The sequence below is a fragment of the Phaethon aethereus genome (assembly GCF_964289735.1).
Source record: "Phaethon aethereus genome assembly, chromosome: 21".
Taxonomy (NCBI): domain Eukaryota; kingdom Metazoa; phylum Chordata; class Aves; order Phaethontiformes; family Phaethontidae; genus Phaethon; species Phaethon aethereus.
The window spans coordinates 7,464,268-7,488,307 of record NC_138597.1 but is presented as its reverse complement, the minus strand read 5'-3'; the positions used below and the strand labels follow the sequence as shown (position 1 = coordinate 7,488,307).

The 24,040-nt window shown below is 35.1% G+C and overlaps 1 protein-coding gene across 1 annotated transcript in view; it reads right to left on the bottom strand.

Moving 5' to 3' along the window:
* PRKCZ (protein kinase C zeta) overlaps positions 1–24,040 on the bottom strand; it is a gene marked incomplete at its 5' end in the record, with an annotated part of 65,213 nt that overhangs the window by 7,159 nt on the left and 34,014 nt on the right. Inside the window, 9 exons of the mRNA XM_082009402.1 lie at positions 8,554–8,643; positions 9,234–9,313; positions 10,225–10,344; positions 11,108–11,195; positions 12,794–12,929; positions 13,575–13,661; positions 18,034–18,131; positions 21,145–21,333; positions 23,332–23,381. Coding sequence (XP_081865528.1) covers positions 8,554–8,643; positions 9,234–9,313; positions 10,225–10,344; positions 11,108–11,195; positions 12,794–12,929; positions 13,575–13,661; positions 18,034–18,131; positions 21,145–21,333; positions 23,332–23,381 — 938 coding nt within the window. The remainder of the gene's footprint in view (positions 1–8,553; positions 8,644–9,233; positions 9,314–10,224; positions 10,345–11,107; positions 11,196–12,793; positions 12,930–13,574; positions 13,662–18,033; positions 18,132–21,144; positions 21,334–23,331; positions 23,382–24,040) is intronic.

The following is a 24,040-nucleotide window of genomic DNA, read 5'->3' as shown; positions in this document are numbered from 1 at the left end:
ATTGGTGTGCTGCATGCATACAAAGCTCCTTTAATTTAAGGAGGCTCTGACTACGTACACCAATCTTGAACCCATAGATGGATTCCATGCATTACTTTGCCTGTAGAAGGAAGTGATAGAAAAGTTTGAGATAAGAATGCAAAAAAATATTTGTGTGAATCCTGTTTTCCAGTATTGGCACATATATCTCAACATCCTTTCTGAATAATGCTTGTAACACAATTTGTCAGCACTGCCATTTTCAGAGCAGAACTTTCAAGCTACATCCTCTGCTTTCATAGTTGTTTGAAATGGTCTTTACAAAACACTAGGGATTTCCTACGTATGTATGGATGATACAGCTAGGAATCGTTTTTTCCCATTTAACATTAGTGAATGAAACATTAATTAGAAGAACAAAGGAAAACATATGGTAAATAAATCCAGGCTTCCAATACTAAGAGAGAGTCACTATCATGTGTCTTTTTCGTTCAGTGGGTCACCTAAGCAGAATTTACAGGACCTTAAACAGGATCAGCATCCCACTGTTACAGGCTTTGTAAAGAAAAATCTCACAGAGCTATAGCAGGACTGAGGTATGAAACTTCTCGCATGGATCCCCTTGCAATACAGAGGGGGTACGCTCAGGCAGAATTGAAGGCGACACAGCAAACGGAAGGAAGGGTAACTGTAAATTCTGGGTAACCGAATCACTCAGGGGCATCTCTTAATGCATTGCATAACTTATGGCAGGCAGTGTCCCTACTCCAGCTGGAGGGAATCCTTTGGTCAGATCGTAAAGGCACAAAGACACCATAGCAAGGGTTTCTTTTTCTCCCCTCAAGAAAAAAAAAAATACAAACACAGAATCTCAAACGGAATACTTGTCTAACAGTTTACGGTGTAATATTAACAATACTCAAAGCTTCCAGAAAGGCCACAGACCATTTCACAAACATAATGCCTCTGCAAAAACAGCAGTTTAGCCTTCACTGGTAATAGCAAGTCAGACTACTTAGTTACTAAGCTTGGTAACTTTAAGATCCTTATTAAATTCCTTGAAAACTCGGTATAAAACTTAAATTCAACCTAGTGCAAAATTGTGCTTTTAAGTATGGGCAGAAAAGATGTTTTCAGGGAGAGTGAGGATATGATTTCAAATTATATTACGTAACTCATTCACCGCTAAAATTTTTCCATTTGGTAATGATACCAGTAGGCATGCAATTGATTAAAGAATAAATTGCTAGTTATTTCAGAAGGAAGTTCTGGTTACATGAATTCTTCCTGCCTTCTCTGAATTGAGGAGGTTTTTTTTTTAATCATAGGAAGTATAATCCACTTCTATTCCCCCTGTTATATTACGGAATTTATCACCACAGAAGTCGGTACTTAAACTGTGGTTAAAATCTAAAATGTTACAACATTTTTAGACTGCTATTTTTGAGCTATGCATCTACACAATCTATAGCAATACTCATGCTACAGGGCATAAAATTGACCACTATATGAATCAGAAGGACGTTAGTTATCTGTATGAGAAACATTGTAGGCTAGGAGCATTTGGAACCATTTTTACCTTCCTCTGAAGCTTCTGGTATTGGCTTTGATAGAGACAGGCTACCAGACTTGATCATTATTCTGATCTGTTTTGGCCTACGTGGTATATACAGTTTGGGTTAGCCTTGCTGGCCACTGGAGGTCACCGTTCCTCTAGAGAAACATCAGATAGAAAATCAACATTCAAAACTCCCTTTGGAAGAGACCTAATGACACTAATGGAAAAATCAAAAATCACAATTTGTTTTCATGCAACACATCCTCAGTGATAACAGTATTAAATGACAAAGCGACAAGCCTGTTTTAATATGTGGTTTTGTATGGAGACTGAAATTCCTTACAAAGTTTTGTTTTCATTTAAAAATTAAAGTACATTAATCAGGCTATTAGCCACCCACTACATGCCTTTTGCTGGGAAAGAAGCAGATAGCCTTCTCTTTCTGTTTCACAATTTTGAAATACTAAACGCTGGACAGTATTTAGTACCAGCTGTAATTCTTACTTTTTTGAAACATCGTTTGGCATCTGCTCATGAAAAAGCAAAGCCCAACTTTCTGTTAATTACTGTGAAGTTGAGACTTGAGACCCATTTTAAAGAAATGGTAGCTCTGCAGTTTGCACTGTGTCTGCATTCTCTTCCACAGATTAAAGCTAAACTGTCTCATCAGCCATGGTGAACATAACTTTCTTCTGAGTTTTAAACAATTCACCACACTGTTTAAGTTTCCATTAATTTTTTACACTACTATTTCCTGCAATCTACCAGCAATTTCCAGGCTACTTCTAATTTTGAGCCAAATATGGCAAACTAAAGCGCCCTAACAATATTAAAAAGAAATTTCCTATGGATACACATCCTCACCCACCCCTTTTTTTAAATGAGTTAGTGAATTTCCAACACAGACTCAGGTTAAAACTTCCCGTTTGGACATTTCTCTTGCCAAGTTATAATATTTACTTCGGTTTACAGGAAGTACTAATTTTTATGCAGTAAGAAATGTAATTTTTTCATCTTGTCATATTTAGCCTACTTTGGTCCCAGTAAGACAGTAACAGAACTCCAGAAATGACATGGAATGGTCTGTTCAAAGTACAGGACATTCAATAACAAATTCAGAGATCAGGAGGGTCACCTGGTATCACTGAGAATTAACAAGTTACGCAGTTAGATCATTTGATAACCTCTCTTCTGACATGAGAAAGGAAATGTAGACACTATTTCAATTCAGACCTCCAGACTATTTCAGTAAAACTTTCATTATGCTTTTTCCTTTTAAAGTATATACCTATGTTGCTACAAAACAAGAGTGATTAGTCTGTCCCAGCATGCTTTTATGTAGAATATATGCTTTATTATTCAGCGTGCCTATGAAGAAAGAAAACTCTTTAAGGCATCTAGCCCTTTAATCTGTAGGGAGGTAACAGGGATTTTCCTGGATAAATTTCAGAAAAGGCTGAACTCCTATACACCCTTATTTAGGCTGCTGTTTTCCTATAGATCCAAATCACAGTCCCGCTTCCTTTCAAGAAATGGATCTGCTTCAGTGTGGCTGAACAAATTTGGAACTTGCTTGAAAGCATTTCCAGAACAGAATGAGGCAGTGAACAGTGGTTTTACACTGCAGACGTAAGACAGGTGGTGACAAGAAGATGGAGCAATTTCATACTTCTCTGCAGGGGATAGAAAACTAGCTTATTTTCCTATCATTACTTAAAGGAGTACTATCACAGGCAAAATCTCCCCACTCGTAATATTTTACAGTTGTGAACACATTCGGTAACATGTATAGAAGATATACAGCTTGCACAGATTTTAACCATAATTAAATTAAAAATAGCTCCAAAACCTTTTGACAAGCCACCTTGATTAGGGATCTTTCTAGTTCTGTCTCACGTCATTCCTAGCTTAAATCCCATCCTTACGGTATTCACATTCATCATATCCTCTTTGCAGTTAAAACAAATTCAGTACTGCAGTTCAGTGTTTTATTGTCCATTGAATCGAGAGACAAGAGATTAAAAAGATTTAGTAAAGTCTTCAGTAAAAAGACAAAGTTAATACGATAACTGAATTTCCAAATGTAACAATATAGGGCGATAGTAACAACATCCCAAAAGCCCTCAAAGCTATAAGAAAATGTAATGTTTGTAATGAGCAAATTAAACAATTTTGTTGTAATAAAAGAAGTCATGTATGTTTTGTCAGAACTCCTGTAGAAAGAAATGAATGACCATTTTTCTTTCTGATCCCTTACCACAGACACCACCATGGATCTCTGCCCAAGATTAAAGAGTCAATTCTGACTTCCCCGGTTCTGTAATTAGTGTGGTGCTGGTATGTTTTTGAAGGCTTATAGTATTAAGAGTAAAAAGGCTGAAAATAGTTAGGAAAGAGGAAAACGCATTTTGATCATGATTGTAATTGCATTTTTAAGATTTGTCTGGACATATCTCCATGATATTTGAATTTGATAAACTGATTCAAAAACTGCACCCACCCATGCCATCCCTCCCCCAAAAGTACAAGCAAAGATTTTGTTGGTCCAGCCTTTCAAGTCTAAAGGTAGCTGTCTTAAGGTAACAGATGATGGTCAATTATTATCCAAGAGCAGCACTGATGCAGAAAGCCTTGCTCCCTTTTCTAGATTTATTCTTGACCAGAGACTGTTCTTCCTGGTGTACTCATCTCCCTGGCTCCAACTTCTTTGCAGGTCTGGATGGAACATACTGAAAAGAGGGACCTTCTACACCAAGATCTGCAAATTCTCTTAAAAGTCTTGTAGATCCTTCATACTATTTAGTGGTATCTGACTAACACAGAACAGTATTCAATTTCATTAATAACCTTTTGAAGACTTCTTCTGAAGAAGGTTTTCCAGCTACAACAGGGAATGCATTACACCTATCATGCCTCTATGTTAGGAAGTTCCACTGCGTTTTGCAGAGGCCTGTGTGTCACTGCATGCCAGTAACAATACCGTAGTTGAGCTATCAAGTCTGTATGTCATTCACATGCGTTCTCCCCAGAACATGCCAAGTTAAAACGGGAGAATTGTACATCTCCCAGAAAATCCTTTCGCCACCATTCCATGTAAGATTTTTCTTAACCTTCCTAGCCATTCTTATGGACTACATATAAATTATTGTCACTTTCAAGATAAAATTATTCAAAAAGTAAACTGAAGATTTTTCCCACTTAAAACAGAACTTTATACAAATTGTATTGGCTCCCAAATTCTTAATCCAATATATTTCATAGGTTGGTTTCGTTGGAAAAAAAGGAAGGCTTCTGTGTGTTTCAAAACAATACTTGCAACAAAAGCAAAAAATTTACACAAATAACAAAATCTCATACTCAAACCAGAAATAAGTTACTCTAGTAACATTTTCTGTAATAATTAACAAAAGCGCTCTACAAATTCAACTACATTAAATGCTATTGGAGAGCAATATCAAAATACCTAAGTAATATACATTACAAGCCAGGCAACAGACACCAATATAATTAGTGCTCTGCATTTAAAAATAGAAGCCCATAAATAATTCAGCCATTTAAGTTTTCTGTAACTTACTAGATTACACTCAGGACTAAAAAATTCCCACACAGATGCTTCCTGCTGCAATACAAGAGTTAGCACAATATATTTACTTTTCCTCCTGAGGAACAGCATTTGTGTGCAATTAGAGAAGAATTATTTCTGATGTATCATAGGTCACAAATAAATATTGCAATTGTAATTTAGATCTTAAGACTCGGGTTTCCAGTTTAATGTTCTGCAGAGTTGCAGAGGACATAAGACTGTAATAAGTAAAACTTGCAATTTAGGAATATAAGCATACAAGTATGCGAAAGCTACTGCTTATATTTAGCAGGAAGGGAAACTTATGCCAGATTAACTGAAACACATTTATACGGAGTAAACAACTTACTTGAATTAGCCTTTAATCTTACCACCACAGCAATGGAGACAAAAATCCGTGATGTAGTCAACTTTGTAGCAGCACAGATACCAACATTCTAATTCTAAAATTTATATTCAGTTTAAAAAAAAAAGCCAAAACTACAGGCTCCATAATCTGACTTAAAAAAAACGGGTAAGCGTAATGTAAGTGAAAAGTAATCACCACTGACCAAAATGATTTATTACCAACATGGGTAGGAAAACTGATTTTAGGCCAGGACATCTCATTATACTTGGCACAAAGTAAACAACAAAAATGTGATCAATTGCAGAAGAATCTTGCATTCCAGGTTTAAGACAAGAGCATGATGAGTACAAATGGAGATATGAGGAAGTCGTGAAACTATAACTGGGCAGTGAATCTCAATACCCCATCAGTTCTCAGGTCTTAGAAATCACCATGAAATTGAAGTTGTAAGGAAGACAAAATTAGCTCCTTCCAAACAAGAATGGCAGCATGAAAGAAACAGCAAAATGAATATTCAAAAATTGAAGTAGGGTGGCAAGTTTGTCATTATGAGTCAGTTGTAGCTATGCATTAACGTTTTGACAGTACGCCATTCTACTGGATGTTAAACATCAGACTGCCTCTTTTATCTTATACTCAGTAAAGCATAAAAGCACTCTTAGATAAACCATATAGTGAACTTGCAGCCTTGAACTTGAGAAAATGAGTGGAAAAATGTTGGTATCGTTCTAGAAAAAAACCTTACTGCTTCCATATACAGCTAACAGTAACTATGGCTTTGTAGTTCTTTTCTCAGCGTATAATGGATAAATACCATAAAACCAGGCTCCAGGATAGAACCAACTTCATGTACTGAAACAACAAAAAAAAAAAAGGTTGTCTTGGTACTTCCCTGAATGCTATTAAGCCAGCCTATATGCAAAGGGAGTAATTAAAAAAGTTCTTAGCTGTGCCACACACAACTTGGATGACTAACACTAGGGGAAAAAAAGTGTTCATGGTATATGTGCTCACTTTACCACTATTTATTTCTCCGTTTAACTCAAGCTTCACACAGAAAAAAATGTTAGTCAGCATTAGACTCTTGCTTCCTTGTCTTTCAACTTGAAAAGATTTGGAAAAGCTTTTAAGTCAAAATCTTTTCTACTCATCAAGTGCATTTCAAAGAAAATTCTAATAATTAAAAAGCTTTCCAAATATTTTTTCATTGTCTCCTGAATATATTCCCCAATACTCTTATTAGAAATTTAGATTAAAATTTATCTGACATTTTAGATCCTCCTGAACAGCACTGCCCTAATGATACCACAAAACAAACCACCTAAATGTTTCCACTAGTTTAATAAATTTAATATCAAAGCTTTCAGCCAAAAAATAGGTTAAAAAAAATACTCAAATCAGCATAAATGTTGACCGAGAAGTACCGCTTGCAATTAAGAGTTTCTCATACAAATAAACAATACAAATACAGTCTTCTTGCTCCTTCCCCTTCTCAAAGAAACTCTGCAAAACAGAACAGAAACCCTGCAGTACATGATGTTTATGCTCTACCACAAACTCATGCAAGTTGTATTCTAGCACCATGAGGTAGCTAACATAGCAAAAAATAACACTTAGGCTTAAGGGAAAATAGAAAAGACAGGATGTCTGGCACAATTAAAGACAGCCTTCATTATATGAATAATTTTGTAAACACCAGGTATTTTACAACACTGTCTCCTTATGTAGCAAATATCTTCTCTGAAGAATATTAACAATGAAGGTCTGAACAGCAGGCTTCAAAGTACATATATAATTATGCAGTTTTCTCTCATCCTCTGAACCTCTTTCATATTATTACAGGCAATGCTGCCTGCCTGTTTCTACGCTTCCTGTAGACTTCCTAGGACTAGGAAAACACTATGTGCATTTTTTCTTCCCTGTTCAACTAGTTATTAAAAAATGTAATGCTGATGAGGTAGTGTTTGACTTAATTGTTTTACTGCTCAAGTGTCAATACACATAATGTCATTTCTGTAATGGTTTTCTACAATGAAGACAGAAGTGTAGGCACAATTACCAAGTCACAGAAGCTTTTAAAAAAGCCCTACAATTCCAATAAAATTTTATGCCTGCAAAACCACTGAAATGCAAGTCATCTACTCCACTACGAACAAAAAGCTTTCCTCACATCAGCAGTGATAAAGAAAACCTGACAGTAATAATCAGAGAAGCATTTTAAATAACCACACTGCTTTCAAGCCACATCCTTAAAAAAGGACCTGATCCTACTCACACCTACTCATGTTACTAAACCCTGTTACCTACCTGAATAACCCTACTGATTTTAAAAGTTATGTAATTTGTAAATTCAGTCTTATTTTTGTAAAGGCACTACAAGTGGACTACAAATGTTTCATGTATCTGAAGTACGTCATCTTCCACGGTTGTATCTAAACTGGTTTTGTGACACTTTACCCAGTGCGTTGGCTGTGTTAATCAACTACTAACCTTCCTGTCAAGGCAGAAAGATTTTTAATCAGCAAGAGAAATGAAGTACTGAAATAGCATTCCGATAGGTCTTCACTAGTCCACACTTTCTTTTCCAATAGAGCTGGAAATGTTTACTAACAGGACTGTATGTAATGACCACACAGAATCGTAAGGCACTGAATTCTGATACTGGAAACCTATGCAGTCCTTCACACTACAGTTGCAGGCACCTGGTGTGTATGCTGGGTACATTTTATAGCAGCAGAACCTAGTGCATGAGTTTGCAGAATCTACAAATAGACACCAATGAATAGATGGTTCCACCAATGCTTTAGTATGTTTTTTTAAAGTGTTCTTTAAAATTCATCATATGTTCTAAAAATTATACCCACAAGTTGTAACCATTCTTAGCATTTGGAAGGAAGCCAGATTTTTGTTCATGAAATAAAGCTTGTTTCTATTATGTTATGTCACCTGGAGAAATCAAAATAGCTTTTCCATTTATGGAATTGAATTTCACTGGTTTTAATGGGGTTGTTACAAATATACACAATTAATAAACTAAAAGAACCTATTCCTTTCGAACACATAAACAGAAGTAATTATTTTTACCAGATCCCAGTCTATGCTGCGGAAAAATGTGTGGGACTTGATATCAGAAAATCCTGTCTGTGGCTGACAGCCAAGCCTTTCTTTGGGATCCTGCAGAAAACACAGAAATTTGTATTACATACTCTAAGCCAGTTACAGTCAATGTTTGTCAAACACACACATACATGACTCCAGCATTCCGTATTACTATGCAAACTGCTGCTAAGACACACGTTATGGCCACCAAGGGATTTCAGTTGTTTGTGGTTTTTTGTTGAAATTTGTTTGAAATATCATTTTCAAATTACATTTTACAACTTCTCAAAATAAATAGCCCACTGGATTTATTTAGTAACATATAATTCATATCCTTCTTTTTCCCATTAAAAAAATTGTCACGGTTCTAAGGATTTCAATCGGCTTAATTGAGTAGTAAGTATTACAGGAAAGAGTTTAAAAACAAGCCTATAGTTATTTTTTTCCACTAGGTGCAGGCTTTTCAATCAAGTCTATGCTGTGGAAGTCCCTCAGTAAGTTAGCAGTTAAGTGCTTGTGTTTTGGGGTTTTTTTAAACATACAGGATACCAAGGTTTTATAGATTTTCTTAATAGTAAGCAGATTAACTTCTTAACTGTATTGCTTTCAACAGGAAGTTCTGACTTCCAGATCTTAGATGCTAAAAACAAGAGAATGTTATTTACCTTGTTTAAAAATCCTTTTAACACATGGGAAGCCTTGACAGAAAGAAACCTTGGAATCCGGATTGGCTTCTCAAGAATAACTGTTACAGGTTTAAAAACAGCAATATTGTTTTTTGTTTTATGACATTGACCATGATTTCAATACAAACACTATATTATTTATGTTACCACTTGGAAAATGGGAAAATACAGCAATAATTTAAAATAATGCTAACAAAAGGAGCTGCAGTAATTGAAGGCACTGTTACATTTCAAGATTTCCTAAGAACGGTAAGCTTCATTATCTTTTTCTATTGTTTGTAGTAAAAATAGGGAACGAAACTTCTTCAGTGTCCTCAGTATATAGCAAGTAATTGATTTAACATTAGGCTTGTCAAGAAGACCATAGCTGCCTGTTACCTAATTGCAGCAACTAGTTAAAGAATGGTTCTGCCTATTAGGGAGTAGGTAACATTGCAATTCCCCAATCTGTTACAGAGTTTCTATTATAATAAATATTGCAAGTATTACTACTTTTGTTTGGAAAAATTCACACATCATTATTCCTGAAAGGGAAAACTGTTTAAAAAAAAGAGATACATTAATTGCATCATAAGTTAAAAGAAGTTAAAAGTTACCTGGAGCAAAACTACAGGTTTCTGTCAAGAAAGATCCTGCTATCCTCTCATGTAGCACTGAATTTAAAATTCATTCTTGGCCTGTGGACTGCCTTCTAACAAAGATACCGTTCTGTACAATTTCCGTCTGTTATTTCTGAACTGTGCACACTTAAATATTTTATTGTTTTAATTCCTGACCATTTTATCAGAGTTCAACAAAACAGATTCTTGGTATGATGAACTAGAAATATTGGGGACCTTTATCTACAGTAGGTCTACAGGCAGCTATGGGATAACAATGGAAAAGGAAAATTTAACTGTCCTACTGGAAATTCTCATTTTCATTATTTCTCTCCCAAGAAAGAAAAAAATAAGTATCAAAATGACTATACCTTGGAAGAGGTAATCTTCAGTGTTCATGTCTGGATTGTCAGTAATAATATCAAATGGAGACCTTCCTGCCATCATTTCAAACATCAACACACCGAGAGCCCACCAGTCCACGCTGAACCCTGTAAATATTTGCAGAGCAAATTTTCAGCCAGAACTCCTTGAATTTAGGTGTTCTCTCTCATAAATAAGGATTAATGGCATGGTTCTAAAAAGTACTGAAATTCTCTACTTCCACTGAAGCCACAGACATCACAATTTACACTAACACTGGATGAGACTTGAGAGAGTTTTCTGAACTGGGATTACAAAGGTAATCTGTATGAGTTTGTAGGCATCTGCCAGATAGCAATGCCTCAGTGAAAATTCAGTGTATTTAAGCTGAAAATATTCAGGTTGGTTTGTTTTTTGCTTTGTTTTTTTGTTAAAGAACTTGAACATTATAGTATAACTAAATGACAGATTCAGCCTATTGATCAGATCAGTTCGCAAATAACAACACTGGTTAAAAAGACTATTATACCTTTGACTTCTGCATTAGCAATAACTTTTTCTTATAGCATTCTATAACCTTGACTGGGGGACAATAGTAGCTGGTATGTCAAGTTCTTCAAGGAGTGGACTTGGTTTTGCTACAGTATAGTTTAATAGTTATTTTTCAGGGAAAGTATGATTTAAAAGCAGCTGAAATGAGCAACTGCAATAGAAACAAACAGCAACAACCTTATTTCAGAAAAAATTAAACTGTACAATATGCATTCAACTCCCTCAACATATAATGGCACAAAAATGTGGAAATCTAAAAATAACATATTTGAACCAACCTACAACTAGAGTTTTGCTTCGTGATTTATCATAACTACAAATTGTTTAGTCACAGCTTACCATATTCTTCTCCTCTGAGGATCTCTGGTGCAATATAATTTGGTGTCCCACAGAAAGTGCTTGTAGTGTCACCAGGGCCCAAACCTTCCTACATGCATAAATCATTTCATAAATTAAAAGCTGACCTCCTTTTTAGGGCATTTCCCTTATTTAGACTTATAAAGCCAAGTTCCTTCGGGAGTCTAAAGACCTTTCTTTCAGAAAAGGCAACGCTAGAGCAAAATAAATACTCATAGTGCTCAAAGCTGGCTTATGACTTTACAGCTTATCTTCAGCAAATTAATTGATTAAAACCGAGTCACACATTTGTAACAACATTTTGCTTACTATTTACAGATACATTAAAAAAAATTCAGCTCAAAACCAATTCGGAAGTCCTTTTCCAACAGATGTTGGGGAAAAACCTTCTATTTTTAGGAATGAAGGAATCAAACTTTTACGTAACTGCCACATTCCATGTGAAGCCCCGCAACCTGTTGTGCACTTTGATAGTGGAGAAACATTCTACTCCAGCATTCTTAGAAATTGGTGCAATATCTATTCTATGGAGGAAATGAGACAAGCTTTCCTCATTACGTCACCATAACATGCCTTAACCATGTTCTGAAATAAGTTAAATAAAAATTAGCATTAACAGTCAATCCTTAGACTTTTAAAAATCAATACAACACCAGTTGCAATTTTGGCTTCAGAAACTTACTTTCATGAAGAAAAAAAGCGGTCAAACATTGGCATAGGTTGCCCAGGGAGGTGGTAGAGTCACCATCACTGGAAGTGTTCAAAAAAACATACGGATGTGGCACTTCGGGACATGGTTTAGTGGGCTTGGTGGTGTTGGGTTGATGGTTGGACTTGATGATCTTAAAGGTCTTTTCCAACCTTAATGATTCTGTGAAATAGACTGGACTCTAATCTCATTTCACATACTAGCCAGAAACAGTGTGGCAATAACAAGACAGCTTGAGGTCAAATCAACAGCACTTAGGGGACAGTAGATGTCTTGTCAGATTACAACCACTTCACTCGTGTTTGGCATTCCAACTTTACACCCAAATTTTAAATTTAGTATCTTCTACACTAGTATGTCCTACTGAGGATTTCTCGCTTTCCTCTGCATCATGTTAAGTACATGCTACCTTTTACCAGGTACTTTGAAAGCAGCGCTCTCTAAATTGCCTCTCAGTGCCAAAGACTGCAGCATAAGAACGGAGATAACAGAGAGCACCTATTGGTTAATAATCTGTGCAGTCCAGCCACAGAGAATGAGTAATGCAATTCATGCTCACAGCAGCACAGCTACTAAGAGATGGAAAAGACCCTTTTAAAAACATACTTGTCTTAAATATATTTTTTCTAACTTGGGTCACGTAGAAAACTTGGATAGAGAAAAGAAATTAACTTGGCCAACAGACAAAACTTTTGTCCCCAGAAATGACCCACATAACTTGAAATACACAAAGGAAAAAATTACAAATGTGGTTCTATTTTTCAACAGTAATTTTTCAGAATAAAGTTCCTATTCCACAATCAAATTCTGGGCTCAGTAACACTAGTGTTAAGATAAGGATAAGTTTTCTCAGTTTTCTCTTAATATCATTGGACGCAGTACTTGACTTAAAAGCATAGCCAGGGAGATATACACTACTGAATGACAAAGTGACAAAAGAAAGGTAAGAAAAATCCAACCTTGCACATGCCATAATCTGTTAATTTGATATGACCCTCTGCATCTAAAAGAACATTGTCTAGTTTTAAATCTCTGTAGATTATGCCTCTTTCATGTAGGAAGTTTAGAGCAATACAAATTTCAGCAGCATAAAACCTGAAATTAAAAAGGAGAAAATTCATATTAGCTTTAAGATTGTATAAAAGCTGGTGTAAGTAGAAAAATCTGTTCTTAAAACATCACTTTAAAGTCAGCTTTCCTCTATCAACAGCATACCAAAGAGAAGCTACATTTATTCATAAGGACACTGATCTCACATATTGTAAAACCACTCCTTAAATTAAATATGGGAAATTATTTTTTCTTTCTACTAATTAAGAGAAGTATGACATAGAAGATCTGTATTAATAATTATTAGGAATTATAATGAAACTTTGTTTAGTGCAAATCTACGAAAAACAGATTTTTCCTTTTCTTCTACCAACACTATATTTATTCAACGTAAGACCAAAATAAGTAGAATAGTCACATCTTCTATCAAGAGATCAAAGAAGCATTACTTAAATACGAAGCAATAAACAACAGTAAATGGGAATAACTGTTACTGCTAATCAAATGCTTGCTTTAAAAAAAAGTAAAAAATTAACATTTCTTCCAGGGCAGTACATTCTAAACTTAAGAATCATCCTTTCGTTCTTTCTTTGCTATCCATATTCTTTTATGGAATAAAGTTTGGAAAGCATTTCATACAACATTAAACAACAACACAAGAAAATCACTATAAATGTGTTAGTGAAATACCTTGCATGTTCTTCAGGAAGTTTTCTTTGCCGTTGCATATGAAACATAAGATCTCCCCCATTTACATACTCTATGACAAGAAACAATCTGAAAGTATATAATACAATTAATGGATTCCAAGGAAACTCAAGAAAAACTATTCTTATCCTTCCAATTTGAGTAATTTTCACTTCCACTTTTAGAATTAGACTTCTATATTTCTAATAGTTACAGAAACTATTTAAGAGGAAAAAATAGAGAGCACCTATTTGATCCATGTTATGTAGGATCACATCCTTTATTTAAATGCCAGACTAAACATAAAGGAGAGGCAGCTGTGTACAACAGGCTACTATTCGGTGTTAAATCTGCAGAACTATTTAAACAGTACAGAAGACAAAAGCATTTGCCTAATATAATGAGGTCCTTGGCAATAGATGTGAAAAAAACCTCTAAGCATATAATGATATATAGACTTCTTAAATTACTTAGAAATAACAGCAAAGTCACAGAAGTATGCTAGAAGATGATACATGGCAAAACCTGAAGTTTATCAAAAAAAGGTAATATTGTCATTAATTTGAAAAAGACATAACAACAACATAGTTACATGACTATCTCTTATTCAATGGTGTTGATTCTTTTGACTTTTATGGAATGAAATTCCACAGTATAAAATTTGCTTAGTGAGTGCATCGCTCTGAGTAACAAAATCTGACTAAAAAAAAAAGCCTGTCTGAAACAAGGCTGATTATTTAAAATACAGGATTTAAAATTAAAAAAATACTTTAAAAGATGCATCAATTTAAATTGAAACCTTTCTTATTGAAGGGTAATGAATTGGTAATCTGACACAGATTTACCTTGATGTAATAATTATTCAGTTTTCATCCTACTTGACTAAATATTCTTCTTTTTTCATAGTCAACCTGCAGCACCAAATCTGATCAGCTTTGTGGATAAAGCGTACTTTACATAGATCTAAGCCAACAAGGTTTCTGCATGGGCAAAGTCTGAAAATTCTCAATTGTATTTTTTATATACTTTTGCCACTAAAAGGACATAATCTTTTAAAAATTACTTCCTCATTAACAATAATTAATAAGTATCTGGCAATATTACAGAAATCAGTATGTTTTGTAGGATTTGTGATATTAATTAAATATACAACTATGAAGCTTGCTGTTTCTGCTGGTTCAGTTCCTGAAAAACTCAAACAGATCTACTGAAAGCAAGATGACAGAAGATTCACTTAGAGGGACATAACCCAAATTTACCTTCAAAAAAAGTAAGTTTTATCCAAATAGCATATGGCACAATAATATTTTTCCCAAGTTACACAATCTAGCATATTATTAATATACACATATAAAACTATTTCTATTAAACCCTATGACCATCACTGAACTCTTCCTGATACACTGTTAAGAAACATACGGTCATTCCTAGAAGGAGGAAAAAAAAAGTTCTCAGTTTATCTATACAAATAAAACCAACTAAAGAATTTGAAGACTGAAAGACTCAATTAAAAGATGTCCATTATGAGAGATGAAAACTAAATTGGGTGAGCTAGCAGGACAGATAATTAAATCCTACCCTCCCTTGACTTTGCAAGACCTTTATCTGTAGAAAAAGGTGAATTAAAAGAAAGTGTAATGGACCCACTTTTACTCTCTACATAACATATTCACTAAATGGAAGATCTGGACACAGAAAGGCTGCAGCATCAAGGCCTATTAGCTCCTCTGTAGAACAAGTTTTTGAAGCAGTCTTCTCAAAACAAGAGACAAGTCAGTAGGGGAAAAAAATATAGGTGGGATCAGCCATATAAAAAGACTTCTATTACAGTTTGCATTAAAGGTTTCGTCCTTGGGAAAATATGATCCAGGCAGTGCTGCCAAGGTCAGAGACACCTACAGGACAGAAACATGCTGAGAAAGAGTTTCTTATGAAGGTTGCGGCTGTCCCAGGAGGCAGTATTTCCTCATACACCTAATTTGCCATGAGTTGAAAACTCATTTCCATATATCCACACACTAGAAAACATTCCATTTGGAAAAACACATGCTCCAGTCTCTCCACAATTCTAATTGGTAACAATTAAAGAAGGTTGGTTTGATTTTTTTCCCCTTTGAAAAACATTCTTCATTTAAAACACTTAAACTGTAACCCAGCTTGCAAGTCTTTCAGTGGCCTCCCCATAAGAATATAAACACTAAACTAAAATTAGATAAACAATAAACAAATATATAACAATGCCACAAGTATTTTATTACAGCATTCCTGATATTTTATGCTTCCAACTTTCCTATCCTATTTAGAAGCTTCCAATGCTTTATCATTATTCAGAACCTGCAAATTAAAGTTGCTTGTGTCAAGTCACATTCAAGCACATAACTCTCTGAATACTGCTAGTCCTTGCTGTTTTTAGAAGGATTTACTCAAACACCAATGGTTTTGCAGGATGCAGGTTTCAGATTGTTGCCATCCTTGTAAGATACTTAGCTGGCAATTCTGGGCAAGACCAAGGCACATATTTTATTACGATAATAAAACAAGCATCACTAGTATCTGAAACAATGCAAACAACTACATTTAGCATCAATTAGCATCTGTTTAAGGACACATTTATTTTATCTTAAGAATTTATTTAAAATTATATTTAAGAGAAAGAACATGTCCCTTGGAACTCTTCCCCTCCCTGTTAGTACACCTACACACAAACTGCTCTCATATTACAACTTGTTTTCTTTGGGCCAGTTCACGCAATCTGATGTTGATGAATTTATTTACTTGAGATCAGTTTCGTGCTTCCCTCTGTTCTTGTAATGAAGTTATAATTGTGATTTTATAACATTATAGCTATAACCAAATTGTGAATTCATGACATTATGGCTATACCCATGGCAAATGGCTGAAGTTATAAACATCAAACTATAGTTTCACTGCAAGGAGAATCTAGCCTGGAATAACAGGACTACTGAAGATACAGCAAGAATACAGAAAGCTCTGACTGTGTTCAGCGTATTTTTTTCTATTTCTGCTCCTCAACTATGTCAGTGTTAACTACCACAGTGGCTTGCAAAGGATCTTTCCATTGCTGAATTCAGCCTTTTTCTTGTTTCCAATGCAACAAATATCATTCTCAATACTTTATCCTGCCCAACCACTTGAATTTTTATATTAGATGTTCAATACTACTTAGTGTTTGGTGAGAAGGTGTTTGTGAATGTTGGTTTAACTTTAACTTTCACAACAGTTTGTTAGTTGTCTAAAGATCTTTTATTTGTTTGCAAATTTATTTTGGTCAAATCCTTAGTCACCTTTGGAGATCGTTCTTTCTCCCTGCTCCAAAATATTCCCTAGTCCATGTACCTTCAGAAAACTCTTCATACAGCTTCTTTAATTCCTTTATCTCAGCTGTGCTTTTCCTGCTAAGAAAATGCTATTTTCCTATGACCCCAGTCATTAAGGGGTTGAAAGTTTGGGAACTGAAGAAATGGTACAGTGCATGGCTCCGTATTTTAAAAATTGATAATACGGACTGGAACAAACAGGTGATTATTCTTAAGGATAAATGACTAGGTAATCCATGAAGACTTCTTAAAACCATTTGTATACTACCCTGCATGCCACTCAAGTAATCCAGATAAAATTACTTTTATCTTCTAATTATGATACACATGGCACTAGGCATTATAAAAGTGTAACAGTAAACAGGTGCCTATCAAAACAAAAAAACAAAACCAAACCACAAAAACCCCACACATCCAAATTCCCCAGTAACATACATAAGCATGGGCATAAACATTCTTGATTTTCTTCATATTCCAATTGCAAAATAAACAGCAAATAATCCACTTTGGATTGTGCACACAAGGACAAAAAGTTAGTATTTCAAAGTAGCTAAGAGTTTATTGAACACTTTTTCAAATTAAATCACATACTTCATCAATATGTGCTAAGGGCTCATAAGCCTCATATAGATCAAAAATACCTCATACACATGTAGGTTTTTAAGTTATTTTAAAGAAACTGTTATTACTGAGCAGCCCAACTCTTACGCTATTTTGAGGAACAGAACTACAGTTTGGCCCTCTGAGAACTGATTCAGCCCTCCACAGTAGAATCAGGTATTATAAACGATCTCTTACAAAGCTGTTTTATCCCGATGCCATCCTCCTATTCCTGAAGCCGCATGGCCTGTGCTCAGGAAGACAACGCACAGTTCCTCCCTGTTCTCATTCATCATCTCTCTTCAGATCTGGACCTGGAAAACCTTGTCTTTCTCTCCACACCACACCGGCTAAGGTACCCTGCTAGAACTGGCTTCGTTGTTTTAGTGAACCCCTGACAAATACTGATGCTTCCTTCCAAAAATTTCTGACTATGTGATAGCAGTGGTTATGTTTGCTTTATGAGAAGCAGTTAGTACAATGATCAAGATTTTCAAAACAAAATAATTTCAGATCTTTCTTACCGACTTGTTGTTTGAAAGCATGAATGTAAACCAACTAGGAATGGGTTACTGGATGCCTGTTCAAACACATGTTTCTCTGTCTGTACCCAATCAATATCCTGAAATAGAGTAATTGAACAATCAGAACTCCTGCTGGATAACCACTGTGGGTATTCCCAGAAAAGAAATTGTGAACATCTATGCTCCCTTACATATACCGTCATCGTTACATACACGTTCTTCAGAAAGACAAAACCCCCTAAAATCTGGAGGAAGTTATAAGACATTGTAATTCAATTATATATTCAGAAGTTTCTTAACCATTCAGAAAGGTCTGCACAAAATTTAAGCCATTTAAAAATATCATACGTCTGCAATATTTGATACATTGTTCGTACTGGTTCATAAAAATAAACTCAATTATCTTAGATAAATGATCCTAAGGCTGCTGAAACAACTCATGCCAGTAACACAAGCAATGTGAATCTCCAGTTTTTGAAAGGTTCAAATAAACTGAACTTCATTTGCTCATCTGCAGCTCAAAATTAATTCAATGAAACTATCAAACCCCAATTAGCTTGTCCAACCAAAATAATTCTTGAAAGTATCACAGACTACCTTTAATACTTCAACAAGGAGAAGTCCTGAATACCCAGTGCAATACCATATAATAAAAATCTACCAAAATTTGAATTATACTAGCGTAGTACTGCAAAATTCAGATCCATACCAAAGCATTTAATCATTTTTCATATGGCCATATAGAATTTAAACCTGATGGACAACTGGTTTTAGCAGTAGATACTCACTCTTCACGCCAATATACCGATCACGTTCCACCCTGCAAACACTCAGTACCCTGCCAACCAACTAGTAATATAATTGTTCCAAAAATTCTCCATTTCCACTTTCCAAACTATCTGAAGACAACTAAGACAGATACTGAGAAACCAGGGCTTCCTGTCAAGGACAGGTAGTGAAACTAAAGTCTCAGAGGAAATCACAAAATGTCACCATCAATAAATAAATCTGTTCGGTTCTGTGTTCAGACACTCCCGAAGAAACACCACCTTGGAAGGTTAAACCTTGGTCCAAACATGAGCCAAAAAATACATTTTTGAATCAAACAATAAGCATGTCCTCTTCTTTTTGGTTTTACTGAATGAGCTTCTTTTTAAGAGTCTTTGGAGTAACCCATTCAGTATTGTACTTGTGTACTAGTACATTAGATTATACTAGTGCACTACTGTTAACAAGATCAAGCTTAGAAAAATGTAATAGCAGAAGCCTAGATATTTGATTTGCTCCCATCTCATTTAGAAAAAACTACCTTTACTTCTCTCCAATAGAAACCATTACCTGGAGAGCACTAGTTGATTTAAAACATATTGATACTTGCTATGCAATTCATTTTCTTTATCCATGAAACACTTACTAGGCGAAATGTCCATTACTTGCAGTATCTCATGCATTCACTGAATTCAGTGAGTTTCCTATCAATTCCCAGAATGTCATTATACAGCTTATTTTATACAAAAGAAAAACCACTTAGCTCAATCTTCCTATGTAATTATGTATGATAGCCACTATTCGAGAAAGACTTTTCTCATCTACCCTCTGATTCTCAGTCACAACTACTTAACTCATTAAATAATACTCTCTTTAGCTTCTACCTTCTTGGAAAAACACGTGTTAAAAAAGAAACAATAAGTAAACTACACAGTTTAATCTTTGGTCATAAAAAGAGAAGTCAAATAAATGACCAAGCCAAAGTATTTTAGAAGAACTTTACAACCTTACTCTCCCAACCCTAGCCTCTAGAGTAATGACAAAAAATGGCAGCCATAGAAACTGATTGAAACTACCAACACAAGCAGTACTTAAAACAACGTGGTTTGTTTTTTTCCAACACCCTACTTTCACAAAATCCAGTTTTCCTAACAGCACAAAATTAATTTAACATCATCAGCCTAAGAATTACACTCTATTTGAAAAATTCACTTCATATTGTAAGGACAGCTATATAAGAAATTCCCTACCAGGTGAGACTGATTGTCCATCTCTCTTTTTCCTTAGTTTTAGTACAGTTTGGGAATCCACCCAGACGGGATGACACAGTACTACTTTACTGTTCAAGTATTTAATGGCATCATACGTTGTGTGCCCCATCTTATACACTGCCACTCCTGCACGAGCATGTCACACCGCAGCGTTCCAATAAAGCTGGTAGCCTCACAACACTTACTCTGTCAGCTGTTTTATCAGGGCTGTGGTCTGACCACATGCATTCCAGTTCCCCATCCCCTGTTCCATTACTTAACACAGCAGGTTCCAGTCTAACAGCATTGTAGGTGGTTCAAATCTGCCTTGCTTGCTTGCTGTGACTGGCTCATCACATTTACGAAAAAAATAGAATGGATATAAAATCTATACGTTTCAAGAAGTGTGAATATTATAGGAAAAAGATGAAGGGCTGGGCTGTTTCCTCCCCGCGCCCCCCCCCCCCAACTTGTGCATTTGAGATCCTGTATGAAAAAAATTTCAACAGGACTTTGAAAATGATCAATAAATGCAGCACTGATTTCTGCGGCAGACAGAATTTTTTTTAAAAGCCACTGAAACCATAGTGACCTCAAATGGTAGCAGCATGAGTTTTTTTAAACCCATGGAAAAAAATATTCCAGAGTACCATGTCACTTGCACATAAGCTCTGTAACTGTGACTATAAGAACAGCTCCAGCTCCTATTTTGAAATACAGACAATACTTTGCAAACGGCTACATTCATTTGCCTTAGAAAACACCTTTGTTTTCTTCTAAAATTAAGTGCCCAAATTCTACCCTAGTTATCTCATTACTTACATATTAGCACATCCAGGTTGGAGTACTTTTCACATGCATTCTACTAAGACTATTAATAAATTGTTAATTGTTATTAAAATAAGGGACACTTCTCTCAGATTTAATCTTGGTGCTTCATTGTAGTTGATCACAAATTAGTTCAAATGTCAGTAAAACTTCCATCACAGAAATGTTGCCTAAAGCCTTTGCTGTTTTCTTAAATTGGATGTTTGTTAAAGCATACTAAAGTTTTTACAATACGTAATGCAATGCAATTAACACAGACTTTTACCTCATCATCATGGACCAATTCTTTTTTCACTACTTTCATAGCATAAATTTGATCATTCTTTTTTAACCGAACTAAAAGAACTTTGGCATAACTTCCACGTCCGATAACTCTGATTAAATCGAAGTCCTGTAGTCCAAGCCCCTGAGAAATCTTAATTCCATCCATTCCATCAATGACTGGTTTGATATCCTGTATAAAAAGAAACAGATGTTGGAAACAGAAGATATTTTCATAACAAATAACTATTAAAGCAAAGAGGTCTCAAAACCACTGGACAGAATTTGCTGAGTTTGCTTGCCATTATCACTGGCACACAGATTTGAATGGCCAATTCTGATACATCTGTTTAGAAATGTTTGGTTGGTATTGGTTTTGCTCTTACTAAAAGCTACTGTGTTTTTCAAGGCAGCTGTTCATTCAATGAATCATTTAACTATTCCGACCAGAAAACAGAAGGCAATGCCTTGAGAAATGAGGTTTAATTCTAATTCTTCAAGCACAGGCCATGTAGAATTATCTTTTGCACTTAACGGAAGACCATCTTTCATATTCTGACAGATATTTTAGTACAAATTTAAAAAAGCTGTCTGGAAAGAAGACAGATAAGGAAACAATAATTTGCTAATGACTATACCTGTCTTGGTTTAAGTTTAGGCAACAGCTGTCTAACAAGTTCACTACAGTTTTAATGAAAATGTGGATTTCTAATAGGTACCGGGGAACATACAGAAGTAGATGACAATTTCTCAAGTGTGAGAACTTGCAGAAAATATTCCACTACAAAGAATGTTATTTTTAAATTAATTATTTAAAAAACAAAATTTATCTTGACTGTTTGCTAAATTAGATGTGAGCATGTAAGACTGAAGATCAAGCAGTTGAACTAGACAAATGCAGCATGTACTTTGACATTTCATGTTTTACCAACATATACAATGCTTGGACATACTTCTGTGGCCTATTTTTATCTGACCTCACACTACTGTACTTGTAGACAGATCAGCATTCTGCTGAACTATGGAAAGTATTTATATAAAGAATCTTGATCTAGGATTGACTGCTATTAGAAGAGATTGCTCTGAGCTTAAAGATTCTAGTCAACAAAGCTACCAGAATGCCACTTCCTCACTGTAGAATACCTTAAATTATTTTAGTAAAGCTCAAAAGCAAGGTGGGAAGATCAGAGCAGCATAATTCAGGACAGTTGAGCAAACAGCACCTACCAAATTTTAAACACAAACAGTATCTATCTGAGCACTAATCAGTCCAAGTCAGCAATTCTAGATAGCAATTAAAAAAGTCTCTGACATGTTTTAAATTTATACCCTTCCATTGCTGAGTTTGATATAAAAATCTAAAGATACGTGAATGAAAATAAGGCAGTCACTTAACCGAGAACAGGACTACTCAAGTGTGAAATAATGGTAGTGACAAGTATTGTAATGGAGGTAGAGGAAAAGGTGCAGGCTTGTTAAGAGTGGGATAAACTAACTGCTAGTATTCTGCAGAGTGCATGCTATTTATTTTAAATATGCCAGAAGCATTTTAAAAGAAATTACTTGAAGCCCTTAAAGTGTATTGGGATTTTTTTAAACTGCTTTAAGGGAACAACATTCTTGGCATGCAGAGATTGTGTTAGACCATCTACAAAAGAGATGAAAAAAGAGAGTTTAAGTGTATGTTATTCTACTTTTATTTCCACAGGAGCTGTCTATAAATTGTTAGATATTATTTATATAAAACATCTCAGAGCTGGACAGTTAATGTATTATCAGACTGAACCAACTTTCATAATGATAGCCTGCAGAGGTAGCCTGAGGGTGATAAAGGGCATACATCCATTACAGAGAGCAAACAAAACAATGTCAAAGCCACCATTTGTTGCAAGGACCAATAAAGTCAAACCCTCTGCTAAATTACTCTTGTTCCAACATGAATGGAGGGGAGAAAAAGAAAAAAAAAGTCTCTCTCACATCATGATTGGGATAACAATACAGAGGAAACCTGAAAAGTCCAACAAAAATGCTTTAAAAAAAACCCCACCTGTTTTCAGAAAGAAAACCCCAGACTACTTTTTTTTTTTTAAAAGGTAGCGGAAAAAATAAGACAAATAATAAGCTATTTTATAAAAAGTTGTGTGATTAAGAATGTGTAAATATGAATTACAAAAATATTTCTAAAACATACCTCAGAGTCATCTTTAATGTCGTGTTTACGGTTTGAAGGAATGTATGGAACTGGAAAAGAAATCAAACAAGTAGTGTGGTTAAGGTCTTCATTAGAAATAATTTAAAAAACTGATACATGGAAAGATGATTTAGTAGCTTAGGGTCAACAGTTTGCTTTAAATATTATGGGACACTTGATCAAATTTTTCCACTTATTATTGTAATCCTGACAGCAGATCCTAAGGGCTGCAGAAACAACCAACTGTGAGATAGTAAGAAATTCATCAGTGAACCTTTGAGCTCATAACAGTATCTGACAAAGGCCAGAGTAATTTTGGAGAATGGGTATGATAAATGGGTCCTTAAAACAAGACAGGTTAAACCATCAAAAATATTAACCTAGGAAGATTACTCCAATATGCACAAAATTAAGAAATACTTGAAGTCTGAGGGTGCACTTGTATTAACACCATAGTCTGGATCTGAAGTGCATGTTTTCTGTTTCTTTTAAAAAGTAAATCTGTTGTTGCTAATTGCTCCATGCTTAACTTCATATTCTGGAATGGTTTCAGAGCATATGAATTGAGGACGAAACCAAACCAGACGATATGCTTCCCGAGTACATTTCCTGTAATTGAGTCCCTAACAAGCATTTTGTCCATGGGACTAAACTAGAGCTAATCCAAAGTAAACTTTAAAAAAACCCAAACAGGTAGACTGGAAATTGG